General features: G+C 45.1%; 2 protein-coding genes across 9 annotated transcripts; one reads left to right on the plus strand and one right to left on the minus strand.

Annotated features, from left to right (window-relative positions):
• Positions 1 to 849: 849 nt before the first annotated feature.
• Positions 850 to 8667, plus strand: epx (eosinophil peroxidase). Its single transcript, XM_028958568.1, has 17 exons — positions 850 to 1132; positions 1211 to 1283; positions 1384 to 1474; positions 1629 to 1804; positions 1906 to 2038; positions 2138 to 2267; positions 2372 to 2578; positions 2880 to 3237; positions 3319 to 3479; positions 3561 to 3819; positions 4762 to 4932; positions 5014 to 5251; positions 5336 to 5547; positions 5636 to 5800; positions 5875 to 5958; positions 6572 to 6674; positions 7260 to 8667. Exons 1-17 carry the CDS (start codon positions 1115 to 1117, stop codon positions 7315 to 7317), a joined length of 2637 nt encoding a protein of 878 aa, XP_028814401.1. The 5' UTR covers positions 850 to 1114; the 3' UTR covers positions 7318 to 8667.
• On the minus strand, positions 8541 to 14155 carry rab3il1 (RAB3A interacting protein (rabin3)-like 1). Of its 8 annotated transcripts, none has more exons than XM_028958564.1 (13): positions 14006 to 14155; positions 13458 to 13682; positions 12558 to 12753; positions 12387 to 12482; positions 11251 to 11328; positions 10882 to 11115; positions 10584 to 10703; positions 10316 to 10444; positions 10108 to 10220; positions 9757 to 9780; positions 9176 to 9275; positions 9026 to 9092; positions 8541 to 8944 (listed from the first exon to the last, which is right to left on the minus strand). In XM_028958564.1, the coding sequence occupies exons 1-13, from the start codon at positions 14074 to 14076 to the stop codon at positions 8859 to 8861; spliced, it is 1539 nt and encodes a 512-aa protein (XP_028814397.1). In that variant the 5' UTR covers positions 14077 to 14155; the 3' UTR covers positions 8541 to 8858. The 8 variants fall into 8 exon arrangements, with proteins under 8 accessions (XP_028814397.1, XP_028814398.1, XP_028814399.1 ...); XM_028958565.1 differs by having other exon boundaries at positions 13458 to 13758; positions 14006 to 14137; XM_028958566.1 differs by having other exon boundaries at positions 13458 to 13755; positions 14006 to 14111.
• Positions 14156 to 14236: the final 81 nt, after the last annotated feature.

Raw genomic sequence — 14236 nt, forward strand, 5'->3', positions numbered from 1 at the left:
GCTATACACCAATATTTAAAATGATCTTAATCATCTCTCTTATCCCATCAAGACCAGGCAGAAGTCAAGTAACCATGGTTTCAGAATTTCTAACCCTCATATGTCACACCAAAGGACAGTAGAGGGAAAATGGAGGTTAATACATCTCAGCAAGTTTGAACATTTTACTTAAATCCTCAGCTCGGCTGTGGAAACATACCTTTCCCCTCCACGCCTTTCTCAGTTTCCAGTAATCCGTCCCCTCCTCTCACTGCTCCTTTGACCATCTGTTGAGACCAGAAGCTCTGGCTCTGGGACCATCTGATTACCTGACACACCTGGGGGACGGACCGGAGGAGACAGTAGAAAAAAACGTCCAAATTGGAAAGTGAGGAATATGGATGATGTCAGTGGGAAGTACCTGTTAATTATCTTCAAAGCTCTGTGTTAAATTAGGTCAAGTCCCACTGACTGGGACGGTCTCCACAGACCACTGGTGTGGTCTAAAAATGATTATTATTCACTGCTGTTGAGTGTCTTGGTACGGTTCAGTTGTTTTTTTTTTTTGTTTTTTTTTGTTAGATTATCATCATGATTCTGATGGTGGTATTATAATTTAATATCTGACAGCATCCTTTAAATCAGCAAATATCTACATTATTACATCAGTACTGCAGGATTTACAGCATGTCACCTTTAACAGCAATTCTTGGTTGGTGTGTCGCTGCTGAAAAAAAGCAATCTGCCATGAGTAAGAAGCAGAAAAAAAGTAGAATAGAGCTATGCTTGTGTTGCTCCTACAGCAAATGTAAAAATTTAATTTCAAATGAAAGGTAATAAGGCCAAGAGAGAGAGGGAGAGAGACAGGGAGAACTGCGTTTGATGTTCACTGCTTGTCACCAGAGGTGAAGATAAGCAGATTCTGCACATATTTCAGTTGCCAGCCCACGTATAAAAGACAAGTGGCGACTCAAGTGAGCGCAAGACCCACTGCCTCACCAGAATTCCATATAAATAACAATAATAATTCCAGAACAATTTCCAGAGGCGGTCATTCTAAAAGTAAGCTCACCCAACATGCTGTGAGCGCCGAGAGAAACCCTGGTGTTCAGGAGACGAAGAAACTGTGAAACTGATGGACTCTGCATCTATGGTAAGGACTATATCTACACCTGCTCTTTAGATACGCAGGTCTACAGGACAGAATGAAAGGGCTGAACTCTCCTTTCAGGTGGCACTGTGTCGTCTTTCTGTCCTTTTGATGCTGTCTTCTCCTCTTCTGGCAATGACCCTCAATTCCACAGGTAAACGTTGAGTAACTCTGGGTTCTGTGCCTGAAATTAAATAATGCCGCTACCGGGCTGGTTTTTAATGCTGTGAATTGGGCTGTTTGCTTTCTTGTAGCAGCGGTCTACTTGGGTTCTACATTTATACAGGAAGCTCTGAGGAGAGCCACAGAGCTGACAGATGCTGCTTATGCACACACGAATGACAGGTCAATCTCTTTAGCTTTCTTTGATGGTGACATTTTGACACGAATGGTCCTGTTTTGTAATAATCGTTTGGAATATTCTAGAAGCTGATACATTTTTGAATGTAGTTGATGTTAAGTCTTCTTCATGTGAATATGTTGGCTGCATCGTTCGCAGAGTGAAGATATCTCTCTCTGAAGGCTCGGTCAGACCCAGCGACCTGCTGGCTCAGTTTAAGCAGACCGGACCTCGGACACGAGGCCACATCAGAGCCGCGGAGGTGCTAGACAACACGGTGGAGCTGATCAGAGAGATGGTGTACACGCACACCATGGCCCAGCCAAACCTTACCGGTAAGGACGCCCTAAAAGCCCACAAAGGCAAAAACTGCTAACGGAAGGAGGCTGTGCACACAGCTTTCGGTGAACAGGCAGATTTTCACTGTTTGATTTAGAACTGCTGAGCCCGGAGGACGTGAAGAATCTTCTGCAGGCTACTGGCTGCTCTTCTGAGATGCAGCACTCTGCCTGTGAGACAAACTGCCTGTCTAACCGTTACCGGACCATCTCTGGACACTGCAACAATAGGCATGTATTATTATAATATTATAATAAATTCTTCATGTTAAAGCTTACATACTCTTTAAATTGAATGTGCGAACAGAAAGATCTCCCTTTCTTCTTTAGACAGCAGCCTCGGTTGGGGGCAGCCAACACGCCTTATACACGTTGGCTCCCCTCGGAATACGAAGACAGTCATGGTTCCCCTCGTGGCTGGGACCTTCAGCACACCTACCACAATTTTACCTTACCTCCAGTAAGAGTCCATTAACTAACCACTAGTTATGTTTTATGACATGACCACCGCACGTTTTGACATGAGGTGTGATTGTTATGCCGTGTGTTTAAACCTGTACGCAGGTGCGCTGTGTGTCGCAGAGTGTGCTGTACACTCACAATAATAACATCTCTCTGGACACATCTCTGTCACACCTGCTGGTGGAATGGGGCCAGTGGATCGACCATGACCTTTCGCTGACCCCTCAGAGCCCCAGCACTGCAGCCTTCAGGACAGGAGCGGACTGCACCCGTACCTGCAGCCGGGATACTCCATGCTTTCCTATACAGGTCTTCATAACACACACACACACACAGCAAAAATCCCTACGGGCTAATTTTGAACCAAGGGCCATATTTTCCCAGTGCTGATTTTACAACAAGAAAAATATAGGATCTTCTGCAATTGGTTAAGAAATGATTTTCCCCGTTGCAGTCCGCAAGCAGTCCTTTCCTGTATCTATCCACAAAACAAAAAGACATTAGGCATTATCTAACAGTCTCCCATATAATATGTCAAATATTGCACATTGAAAATGTGACCCTAAATTTCAAATAACTACATCACCTTCATTTGTCCTTCGTCCTTCAGATTCCTCTTTCCGACCCCCGAACGGGTATCCAGACCTGCATGCCTTTCTTCCGTTCCGCTCCCAGCTGCGTTGGCGGTGTGGTGACGCGGTGGCAGCGTGAGCAGCTGAACGCCATCACCTCATTTGTTGATGCCAGCATGGTGTATGGCAGCACCGACTCCCAGGCCTCCGCCCTTCGAAACCTCTCGTCCCCTCTCGGCCTGCTGGCTGTCAATCAGCTGTACGCAGACCAGGGACTGGCCTACATGCCCTTCCTCCCCAGAAAGCCAAGTCAGCCAGATCCCTGCGGCCCTCGCACTCGGGTCAACTTGACAGAATCCGCAACGCAGGAAAACATGACTTCCTGTTTCCTGGCCGGTATGCAAACAACGTGTCACTGGAGATTATGGAGCCCTGTTGAATTACACACTGATAGTTAAGCTAGTTTGTTTCCTGTAGGAGACTCGCGGGTAAATGAGCACCTTGGAATGATCGCCCTCCACACGCTGTTCCTGAGGGAGCACAACCGCCTCACCCAGGAGCTGCAGCAGCTGAATCCTCACTGGAGCCCAGATACCCTCTACCAGGAGGCCCGCAAAATCATGGCAGCCATTCACCAGGCAGATTCATCGTCTACTGTAGTTCTCTGAGGGTGAAACTGATTGTCACCAGGGTAAAACGAACTGTCTGTCTTTTCTCAGATCCTGACGTGGGATCACTACCTGCCCCGTGTGCTGGGAGAGAGGGCCTACACAAAGCTCGTACCTCCATACCAAGGCTACACGCCCCAGACTGACCCCAGCATCTCAAATGTATTCTCTACAGCCGCGTTCCGGTTTGCTCACGTCACGGTGCAGCCCGTGGTGACCCGGCTGGGACCCAGATACCAAGCCAGCCCACAGCACCCCACCCTGCCCCTGCACCACTCACTTTTTGCCTCTTGGAGGATCGTCAAGGAGGGTGAGACACACGCAGATCTGTCAAAAGAAAAAGAAAATGGCCTTCAAATCACCAGTCAGGGTTTGATTGTCAGTTCTGTTGTTCTTCAAATGGCCATTTATGGGGACAGCTTTCAATCTAATATACAGTACAGGCCAAATGTTTGGACACACCTTCTCATTCAATGTGCTTTCTTTATTTTCATGACCATTTACATTGGTAGATTCTTACTGAAGGCATCAAAAGTTTGAATGAACACCTCTGATGGGGATATGTCCAAGTGGAAATATGAGCAAATAAGATGATTGGAGATGATTGGAATGAAGAGAAGAGACAAAACTTTGCACACAGTGTTGCCAGACTGGGTGATTTGGAATTTGTAAAAGGTTCCAGCAATTACATGTTTGGCTCAGTTTTGGCCCAATATTTAGCCATTATTTAGGCATATTTAGGCATTTAAATTGTCCAGAATAAGGAAGTAGGCAGCATTATGCAGTCAATCATTGTTCCTGCATAATGTTTGTCTTCTGGGTGACTGAAATAATGACACTCTGGGGAAAATGGGCTGGGTGGGTAGTTCTCCAAAATACTGATACCTAGCAAGCAGACCTGTCTTGTTTGTATCCATTTATTTCTATAAATCCTGAAGACATGCGTAAACCTGCTTAAAGTTACATTTACATTTACAGCATTTATCAGGCGCCCTTATCCAGAGCGACTTACAATCAGTATTTACTGATTGTTATTAGCAACTTGCTAAAGCAACTTAGGGTTAAGTGTCTTGCTCATGGACACAATGGTAGTTGGTGGGATTTGAACCTGGGTCTATGGCTCAGAATATGATACTGACAGCTACAATTGAATAGATAGACTTTTCTTTTTGAAATAGTAAATACTTTCATTTAAATACATTTTGCATGAAGTCAATAATAATCGAATAATTTTTTTTTTTCTGGCTCTCAGGCGGTATTGACCCAGTGCTCCGTGGTTTGTTGCTTTCTCCAGCAAAGCTTCAGATGGCTGATCAGATGATGGTGGAGGAGCTAACTGAGAGGCTGTTCCAGGCACAGGGGGGGCTCCCTCTAGACCTGGGAGCCCTTAACCTCCAGCGTGGCAGAGACCACGGCCTGCCTGGTGACCAAATGCAGCACACACACACACACACACACACACACAGACTTGATTGGCTATTTATTACTTGTTGTCTCTCTGCAGGTTACAATGCCTGGCGGAGGCTGTGTGGTCTCTCGGAACCTGGCACAGAGTCAGACTTGGCAGGGATTCTGGGAAATCCAACTCTAGCCCAGAAACTCCTGGTCCTGTATGGCACTCCCAGTAATATTGACGTGTGGGTGGGGGGCATCTCTGAGCCACCTTTGCCAGGGGGGCGTGTTGGACCCCTCCTTGCCTGCTTGCTGGCCAAACAGTTCAGGGCACTAAGAGATGGAGACAGGTAAGAAAAAATAGCTAAAATCTGAGCTAAGTTCTGAATGCTATTCAAAACCAAAAGCCAAAACACTCTGTGTTCTGCTCTTAGGTTTTGGTGGCAGAAGGAGTCGGTCTTCAGCGCCTCTCAGAGGACGGCCCTCAAGCAGGTCTCCCTCTCACGCATCATCTGTGACAACACACATATCCAGCTGGTGCCCTCTGACCCCTTCACCCGCACCCTCCACACTGATGACCTGCTGCCCTGCACACACTCTCTGATCCCACAGCTACAGCTCAGCGCATGGAAAGAGCCAGAATCAGGTAACCAACTTCCTGTCTTTTTGTTTAATCATTCAAACTAATTTTCTGGCTGCTTTTGTAGCTTTATGTTTTTTGTTTTTTCGCTCAGATCCTGTGTGCGGCTCCATTCCACGGATGAGCTTCGGTTTCTCAATGCTCTGTGACTCTACTGTCTTATATCAGTGTCCAGTGGGTTTTCTCCTGCTCGGACCCTCTCAAATCAAATGTGACCCTAATACCCAGCATTGGAGTTCAACACCCCCTACGTGCCAAGGTAGAGAATAACCTTAAATGTTTAAAATAATGTTCATTCAGTGACTTCATTACATACTTCCTTATATATTTTAGACATAGATGAGTGTGTTCTCCAGCCTTCTGTGTGCCCTCAAAATTTGGAATGCCACAACACACCCGGCTCCTTCACCTGCACAGGTAACCACCATAACATAGGGCTTAAGCCTCCATAAAAGCCTCTTAAATAACATGACATCAGAAATTGGTCTGACAATGGATGGCAATACAAGCAAAATAACAGAACCTGATCTGCAACATTTTCAACTAATATCAGCAATGTTATAGTCAGGGACATAGGACATGTCCTCTATAAGTTCAAACAAGAGGCCATTTGTCCCGTTGGGGAAATAGTAGGCATAGTCCTGTCTAGTTCTGAAACCAGAAATAAACTATTTCATACCCTAACTATGTGCAGAGAGAGGTTTTTTCTCAGATCCAATCTTCCCCTCTAGTTTCCAACTGGTGCTCGAGATGAACTTCAATGAGATGAACTGCATCTGAACCTATTAGAATCTTCAAATTCACCTTTTTATTTGTCACGTACACAGTCATACACGTTATGATATGCAGTGAAATGCTTTTGTGACTGCTATAGACCACAATTTTGCAAATATTGCAAGTATTCAAGTGAACCAATATGCAAATATATACAAATACAGACAGTGCATAATATTATTTATCCTGAACCATATCCATTCTCCAGTGATTTTTTAAACAAAGGTGTTGATCTGAATATCTTATGTCTTTACAGAGCCACTTTCTACATCCCTGTCTGTACCATCACTGGTTGCTGCAGTGATGACAGTGTTAGGAGGGGTCGCTGTGATGTTTCTAATAACGGCATGTTACCGCAGGTTTGTGCGCTTCCTGCTTCGTATTTAGTTTCATTTCTTCATAACATGAAACAGTCTTCCTCATGAAGAGATGAGCAATAACAGAATATATGAATAAGTGTAAGTTTGTGATTATTTGCTGTAGAAACCAAAATTGTAGGTTCATTGTGTCAGGTTCCTCAGGCACTTAATCTAAAACCAATATAAGCTTTACAAAACAAGGATTAGTCTAAAACAGGGGTCACCAACGCTGGTCCTGGAGGGTGCTTTTTGAGTTTACCTTCATTTAGCCCACCCGATTGAACCTCTTTACTCATTATCACCCACTTCTTGAGTTGAATGAGGTGTGGTGCAACATGGAAACATCTAAGCTGTGTGGGGCTGGTGCCTACCAAGATCAGGGTTGGTGAGCCCTGCTCTAAAACATAGCACGGAGAGGATTTATATTTTGATCTTCAATAACCTGCTCCTCTCTGGATTTCAAGGAATGCAAGAGCGTTGTACAAATAGACAAGCGTTTCTTACTAATATTAATGTCATAAAACTGTATTGGTGAAATAATGCTTTTTAAGTAAAAATTTTAACCTTAATATTTTAATCCATCAGGGTTTTCCTCCAGAAAATGGAAGCTGTGAATACTGTATGCTGTCAGAAAAAAGAGTGATTTACCCAGTTGACAATTATTATTCACAATGTCTTGCTACTTTTGGATTTCAGTAAAGGTTTTGTGTTTATTTAAAAAAAAAAGTAATACAAATATTCAGTGTATTTTAACGTGAAGTTTTATCTTTCTATTTATTATTTGCTTTAGACTTTAACAGGATAAATGTACAGGCCATGATGAGTCCTCTTGCGTAATGAGCTAAGGTTTTTACTCGTTTGGGTGTTAAAATACACATTGTTATAAAATTGTCACATTGTCACAGTTCTGTCCCCAGTTGTGTTGTCAGTCTCGTAATACTGTTTCTATGACTTTTAAAACAGACCACATCAATGTCCAGAACATTTGAAATCTGAAATAAAACACCAAATTGAAACTGGTTTGCTCTCTGGCATACGATTTAATAAACGCCTAAGTGGTATGTTTCTGTGTCACAGAGCAAAACAAATCAAATACACCAGTGATCAGTGTGTGGTGTCTTAAAAGCTCAAAAATATGATTACTGCATTATCACTGTAAACCGGCCATGAAAAAATTTGGTCACAAATGATATGAACAACACATGAAAAATGTTAAGCGTAGAGTGACTTCTGTGTGAAGTTCCGCAAACCAGTTTGACAGCCATGGGTGTGGAGGAACATTTCTACGTGACCAAAGCTGTAATGTAACCCAGCGACGCATTACGTATGCTGCTATCCAAAGCATTTAACTCTTTCAGCCCTTAACAACAAAACATCGAAACTGCAATCCACATGTTTATAATTAGTCAGTCTATGACATAACAGTTGGATTGTAGTAAACAAAACAGGCACTTTAGTTACAGATCATACACCCAAAAGCAGAACGTGTTCAAGCATTCTTCTATTCATCAGATCTTTCTACCATCTTGTTTAACAGTAACAGATTCATCTGATGTCTCTGATTGTCCATATGAAGCGGCGGGGACTAAGATTTATTGCCATGTAAACACAACTCAGTACCCCTAAAGCTCTAGTGTATCGGTGTGTAACACAGGTTGGTAATGTGCAACAGCTAGTGTTTACATCTGCATGTTAATAATCAAGAGATTGACGGTAATAATAATAACAACAACGGTAAGACATATGTTCTGGCATATTTAAGATGCAAAGCTCTATATTTTCCTAATATTACCTTAATTACCCAATGTCAAGGACACTGAAAGCCTCATTAAGGTGCCAATAAACCTGATACACCAGTGAGCGGTGTGTCCTGTGGTGTTTTTAATGCTGCATAGAAAAATATGATTACTGAATTTTAGCTGTGAACCAGCTGTAAGAGTACTTGGTTACAAATATATGTACAACTTTAAACTATTACACACTTTTGTAACAAGCTACACATAGGGGGGGTAGTAACAGAGCTGAAGCATTTTGGTGACGAACAACACCCTGTTGGTCCCCACCCTGATTTAAATTTCATAATGTTCACATGCCTGCTGGCTTTGAGAAATTCAATGTGGAACATTACATCACAAGAACATTTCTTCTGTGTGTGTGTTTGTGTTGCGACCCCTTTCTTTTCTCCTAGCTATCATCGATGAGAAAGAAGCCCAGTTTTGCCACAGTCATCTCTCTTCGCAAACGTATGACTTCCCAAAACATCTGTTCCACTACAGGGAGGGAAAAAAGCTGTCAGTAAAATAAACTTTCATGCTCATGGTAGGAAATATTATACATATAAAAAAACATACCATCCTGCCTGACCAGGCCCTGCTGAATGTACCTGATGTAGGTGAAGAAATTGCACACTGCCGTGATCTGTAAGAACACATCCATGTTCATTTATACACCCTGCAGAGCGCAGAACACACACACACCACAGTACGTGGACAGTATAGTACCCGTGCTCGGCTTGATGGAGAGATGTAGTAATAGGTCTCTTTATCACCCAGCTTGATGCGGTGCTTGCAAGGGCGGGACAATCCGCTCAGCGCGCACTTCCTGTGAGTGAAGGGAAATGGAAGGTGTTCAAAACATGGCCATTAGGACTTTTCTTTTCTCCAAACTGGCAAGCACAAGAAGCCGATTCAAAAAGTGAGCGTCAAAACAGAAGAGCGCCGTCACTGAAATACACTGCAGCAGTAGCATCTGTAAACGCACGACATCAGAGGTCAGAGGTTAAACAGGCAAACGGACAGGCATTTAGCTGATGACGTGTACAGACACAGTGAATAGCATGCAGACCCCCACTCCACCCAGTTAGCGATGGTACCAACCATTTGAAAAAACATGACATTTCTGAACAATCGTGCAGGAGAGACAGCATGCTTTAAAACACCGGTCCAGAGATCTGGCATCACTCTGGCCTCTCCGCCTTCCATTCCGACGTTAATGAGGGGAATGAGATTTCTGTGTGCAATGCCCCTGTACGGTTATTAGTGAGCAGAGATCAGCGAATGTCCGGATCCTAGAAATCACTTACGTCTCTACTGTTCCCCTCCAGCCGCTGAAAAAAGACAATTTCAAAATCACTTTCCCTACAAGACAAACCATTGCGAATTAATTATTCATGTGATGGCGCCGGTCACTGCAGACGGGAGCTTGCAATTTTTTTTGTCCGGCTAAGCATTAAAAATCTCATGACCGAGGCCTTTCAGGGGGCGAGAATTGGGCAACCCTGCTGGAAAGCGATCCGAAAAGGAAGTGAAATCGAGTTTCCTCTCAGACCACACCTATTAAGAGTAATGAACTCGGACTGAATGGAACCGAGCGCTAATGAATTGTGTGGGAGGCGTCAAAGTGGCAAAATATTTTTGTGCCCACTTGTACTTACTTAGGTCCTCCACACTCAATGGCTGAGGCCTTCACCATGGGTAGAGCGGTCATGGCCACTGGTTCAATGGTCAAGGAGTTATTCTCCACCGCACTCTGGACCAAGTGAGACAACTACACAGAGAGGAGAAGGGGGACAAGCAGCCACACGGAATGCTTTAATAAAGTTACGATCAGGGTCTGAGGAGCGGATTTATGTAGAACGGTACCTCTGTACGTGTGAAAGACAGACAGGGTCCAATGTCCTCCCTGTAGACACGACTCATGAAGGCAGAGGATCGGTCCAGACTCGGGGCTTCCTTCCATAACAGGAACTCGGCAAACAGAACCGAGTCCAGCTGAGAGAGATGGGGTGAGAGGATATGTCCCTCAGGCATGAGGACTGCAAACACAACTAACCCTAGGTCGTCCAAAGTCCCTAACTACACATGTCAAAGGCAGGTCTATGGTTCCTCTGACAGACAGGGAAGGGGTTACCTGGCCACCGTGAACCCCTGGCACCTCCCCCGTCTCCTGACCATAGGGTTCACTGCTCAAACTGACCGAGTGTCCAGGAACCAGACAGAGAATCATAGAGAGAAGGGCAGGTACTGCAGACTAAAGCAGGACAGGTAGATGGAGGAGACGGGTGAAAGAACAAGTCAAAGCAAAACACAATGTAAGGAGGGTATTAGATGGGATGGAAAGAGGAAAAAGAAGAGAAAGAACATTTGCCAGAGTTAGTTAGTTAGTTAGTTAGTTAGTTAGTGAGTTAGTGAGTATGTACATGCTGTACCTCTCTGTCCTCTTTGCCCTCCGCTGGTGACTGTAACGAAGGATCGCTTGGGCCAGAGGACAGTGTCAGGGTACTGCTGGTACACCTGCTGCGGGTGTGTCCCCCATGGCGCATGGCTGCCCCTCTGGACCCCGGAGAGAGCAGCTGTGGGTGGAGCTGGCGGTTGGGTGAGGACGGAGTGGAGGTCAACACCAGAGTCTTCAACGCGGTGACCTCCGCCTGCAGAACGTCAATCTGGGCAATCGAAACAGACAATGGCGTGTTACCAGCAGAAAACGGATTCTCGTTCCTGCGAGAACAGTATAATGTCATGCACGTGTTTTTATAATAACATTCTAAATGCAACGAGGAGAGATAAATAACAAAGACCTTTCCCTGAGCCTCCTTCAGCTGTTTTTCAGCAGCTGCCTGCTTTACATTTGCTTCACGCACCATCTTGTGAGCTTCCTGTGGTAACAAACAATAATGTGTCAAAGCACTCAAAGAAAAAAAGGAACGAATGAAACATTTGTCAAACTCCATATAGAGGACAGCTGATATGTGCAGAACTTTCATGATCAGTGCTGTAACTCCAACCAGCTAAATCTTACTCATCGTGATTTAGGACATTGACAAGTAATAAAATATTTCCAAACTCTGCAGTTCGTGGCCACCCCTGAATAATGGAGATTTATTTAATATCCGACTCCATGTAATATTAGGTGACCAACCTGTAAGTTAATAGTTTTTTTTGTGTGTGTATGTGTTCTTTTGTTTGCTTCTCCCCATTTGTCATTTAATTCATTTTGCAAAAATATGTCCATCAGCATACAGCAGCAGCGCTACAGTCAGCTTGCACATAATCTTCAGCTACAGTAAAGGTACGGGCAAAGGCATCGTTTAAAACAACCGCACATACGTACTAATGAATGAAAGATAGATTAAAAAGTTTGCATTCACCTCCTCTGTGGTGGTTATGGAGGCTAAGATGCCATTTGAAGAATCAAGTGAAACATATTTTTATTGTTTGTAGGAAGATGCTCTCTAACATGAGTGAATGATAAGGAAGTTTTCAGCGTAAACCTTCAGGACTGTTGGAAACCGTCCACGTTGTCCAACTTAAGGTGGTGGAGAGAAGACGAGAGCATGAAATGCTGCCGTCACAGCAAAAAGCTCCCTGATTTGGAGGCGCAAATCCTCATTTTTTTGCCTTCTATTTTTCTTGTTTATTACATAAGCTGCGTGTTACTTCATAGTCCCGAGTCTAGAGATTTGTTCTATAATGTTAAATATTCAGATATGCATATAATTTCAGGACAACTGCTTGTGAGATCGAGCTTCATTGTGCTTGCAGCACTCGAAGTGAAGTGATTGTCACATGTGATACACAGCATACTCATGACTCTTTATGTGGAATGATGTTCCATCGCGCGATCGTGCCGACTGAATGCATCTACACATCGTCGGACACTCGAGGGCATAAACCGAGGAGCGTGATGCATTTTGCTCTGCCTGGACCTGCTCACCTCAAACAGACTGGCAGTCAGCTCCTCCAGTTCCCTCTCAAGCTGGTCCCTGATGTGCGCGAGACGCTCGCACTCCTCGTCCTTCAGCTTCAGCTCCTGCGGGGGGACGGGACAGGATTCTTTATGTCCAGCGGATCCTTCCAAATGTTACAGAAACTGGGTGTCGGTCACCTTCTGTGCAGCATCCAGCTGCTCTCGCAGGAACTCGGTGCCTTTCTCCCTGATCTCCAGTGAGGAGCTCCTCAGGCGGGACACGTTGATGTGCTCCCGAGCGCAAGCGCCATCGTCCCCCTGGGGCATGGTCTCCGTCCGCCTGCCTCCTTCACTCCGCCCGCTGGGTCCTGGGTCCGGGTCCAGGTCTATCAGCCTGCAAGATAAGAACCGCACTGCAGTTGCTGAATTTTTTTACTGTACAAAAAGAAGCCCACGAAAGGAGGGCACTCTCAGAGTCCCCATTAATCTGAGAGAAAGTTGGAAAACAACGTTGGAATTCGTTCAGTCCCCCGCCCTCAGCCAGCCTGAGACTCACTTCACGCCGCAGCAGCATCCGGCCGCGCCAACACGCCCTTGTTTTCCTCACTTACGCTGCGCGGACGTTACAAAAAGGAAAAAAGTGCTGATTTTTATAGGGTCGCAACCAAGCAGCAGAGTGACCGTGTCGGACCACGTGACGTCGCCGGCCAGGCGCTATAACCGGCGAGCGTCCCTCCGTCCCTGCGTCCGTCCGTCCGGAGCGGAGACTCTCTGCTGACGTCACACGTCACGTGGCCGGCAGCACGTGACCGACCGCGCCACTTTCAACGGGATCATCCCGAAACCCGCACTTCTCTATTCTACAAGTGGGAAAAGTAGCTGCTGTACTTTTCCCTTTTTTTCCCATTTCGCTTCCAAAAACACAGATTGTGGAATATTATGTATGAAAGTGAAATTTGATCATCTAACTTATTCACGGCATATTCAAGAGACCTTTCAAAAATGTATTTACATCATGAAATTACCTGATTTTACTGACACAGCACGGGTTTTTTTATATTATATTATCAATTGTGTCGCACCCTGTGTGGTCTTTACCTTCCAACAGGACACCTTTCTTCCTCTGCAGTGTTGTAACTTGAGGCTTGCCAGCCTGTGATAACAGGCTTCCCAAAAAAGGCGGGCGAGGAGTACACCGCAATCCCAGAGGTGCCGGTCACCAGAAGCTCATACCCCAGGCCAGATGTGGAGGCCACGGGTGAGGGAGGGCCGATCTGTACACTGTGGATCCCTTCAAATGCATCCATGGCCTGGAAAGACCGCCTGCAGAAGCTGTGCGTCAATGTTCTGATCTCCTTACTCCCAGATTTACCTCCTTCCCCTTTCCTGGCTGCGTCTCCTCTCCCACATACACATGATAGTTGATCATTTGAACAGAAAGGGACAAGCACAGTTTCATGTCTCTTTTGGGCATAATAGTAAGAATAAACCATATATAACACTTGTAATTCCATATAATTTTCAGTAAGTAATAATGTTTTACCAGTAACATTTGAAAAACACAAAGGGTTTAAAGGCTTTGTCGCTTTAAGTCCCATTTTACACCTTTGCAGAAAGTCATCGTCTACATTATGGCAGCTTCTCACCTTTTTTGCGGGAGACGCGGCTCGTCGGCGCATGGTCTGTCGACAGCCTGCAGACCCCGACCGCCAATCATGTTTTCTGTGCGAGGAGATCTTTTTTCCTGTCGAATAAAGTTGTGGGCCGAAGTTCGTGCTCTAATTTGAGGCGCTGATCCCGGGTCAGTGTTCCGCATTCTATCCGCCAGGGGGCGCGCCTTCCAAACGCTTTATGCCCCCATAACCTGGCAACAAACA

Source organism: Denticeps clupeoides, chromosome 17 (assembly GCF_900700375.1).
Source record: "Denticeps clupeoides chromosome 17, fDenClu1.1, whole genome shotgun sequence".
Taxonomy (NCBI): domain Eukaryota; kingdom Metazoa; phylum Chordata; class Actinopteri; order Clupeiformes; family Denticipitidae; genus Denticeps; species Denticeps clupeoides.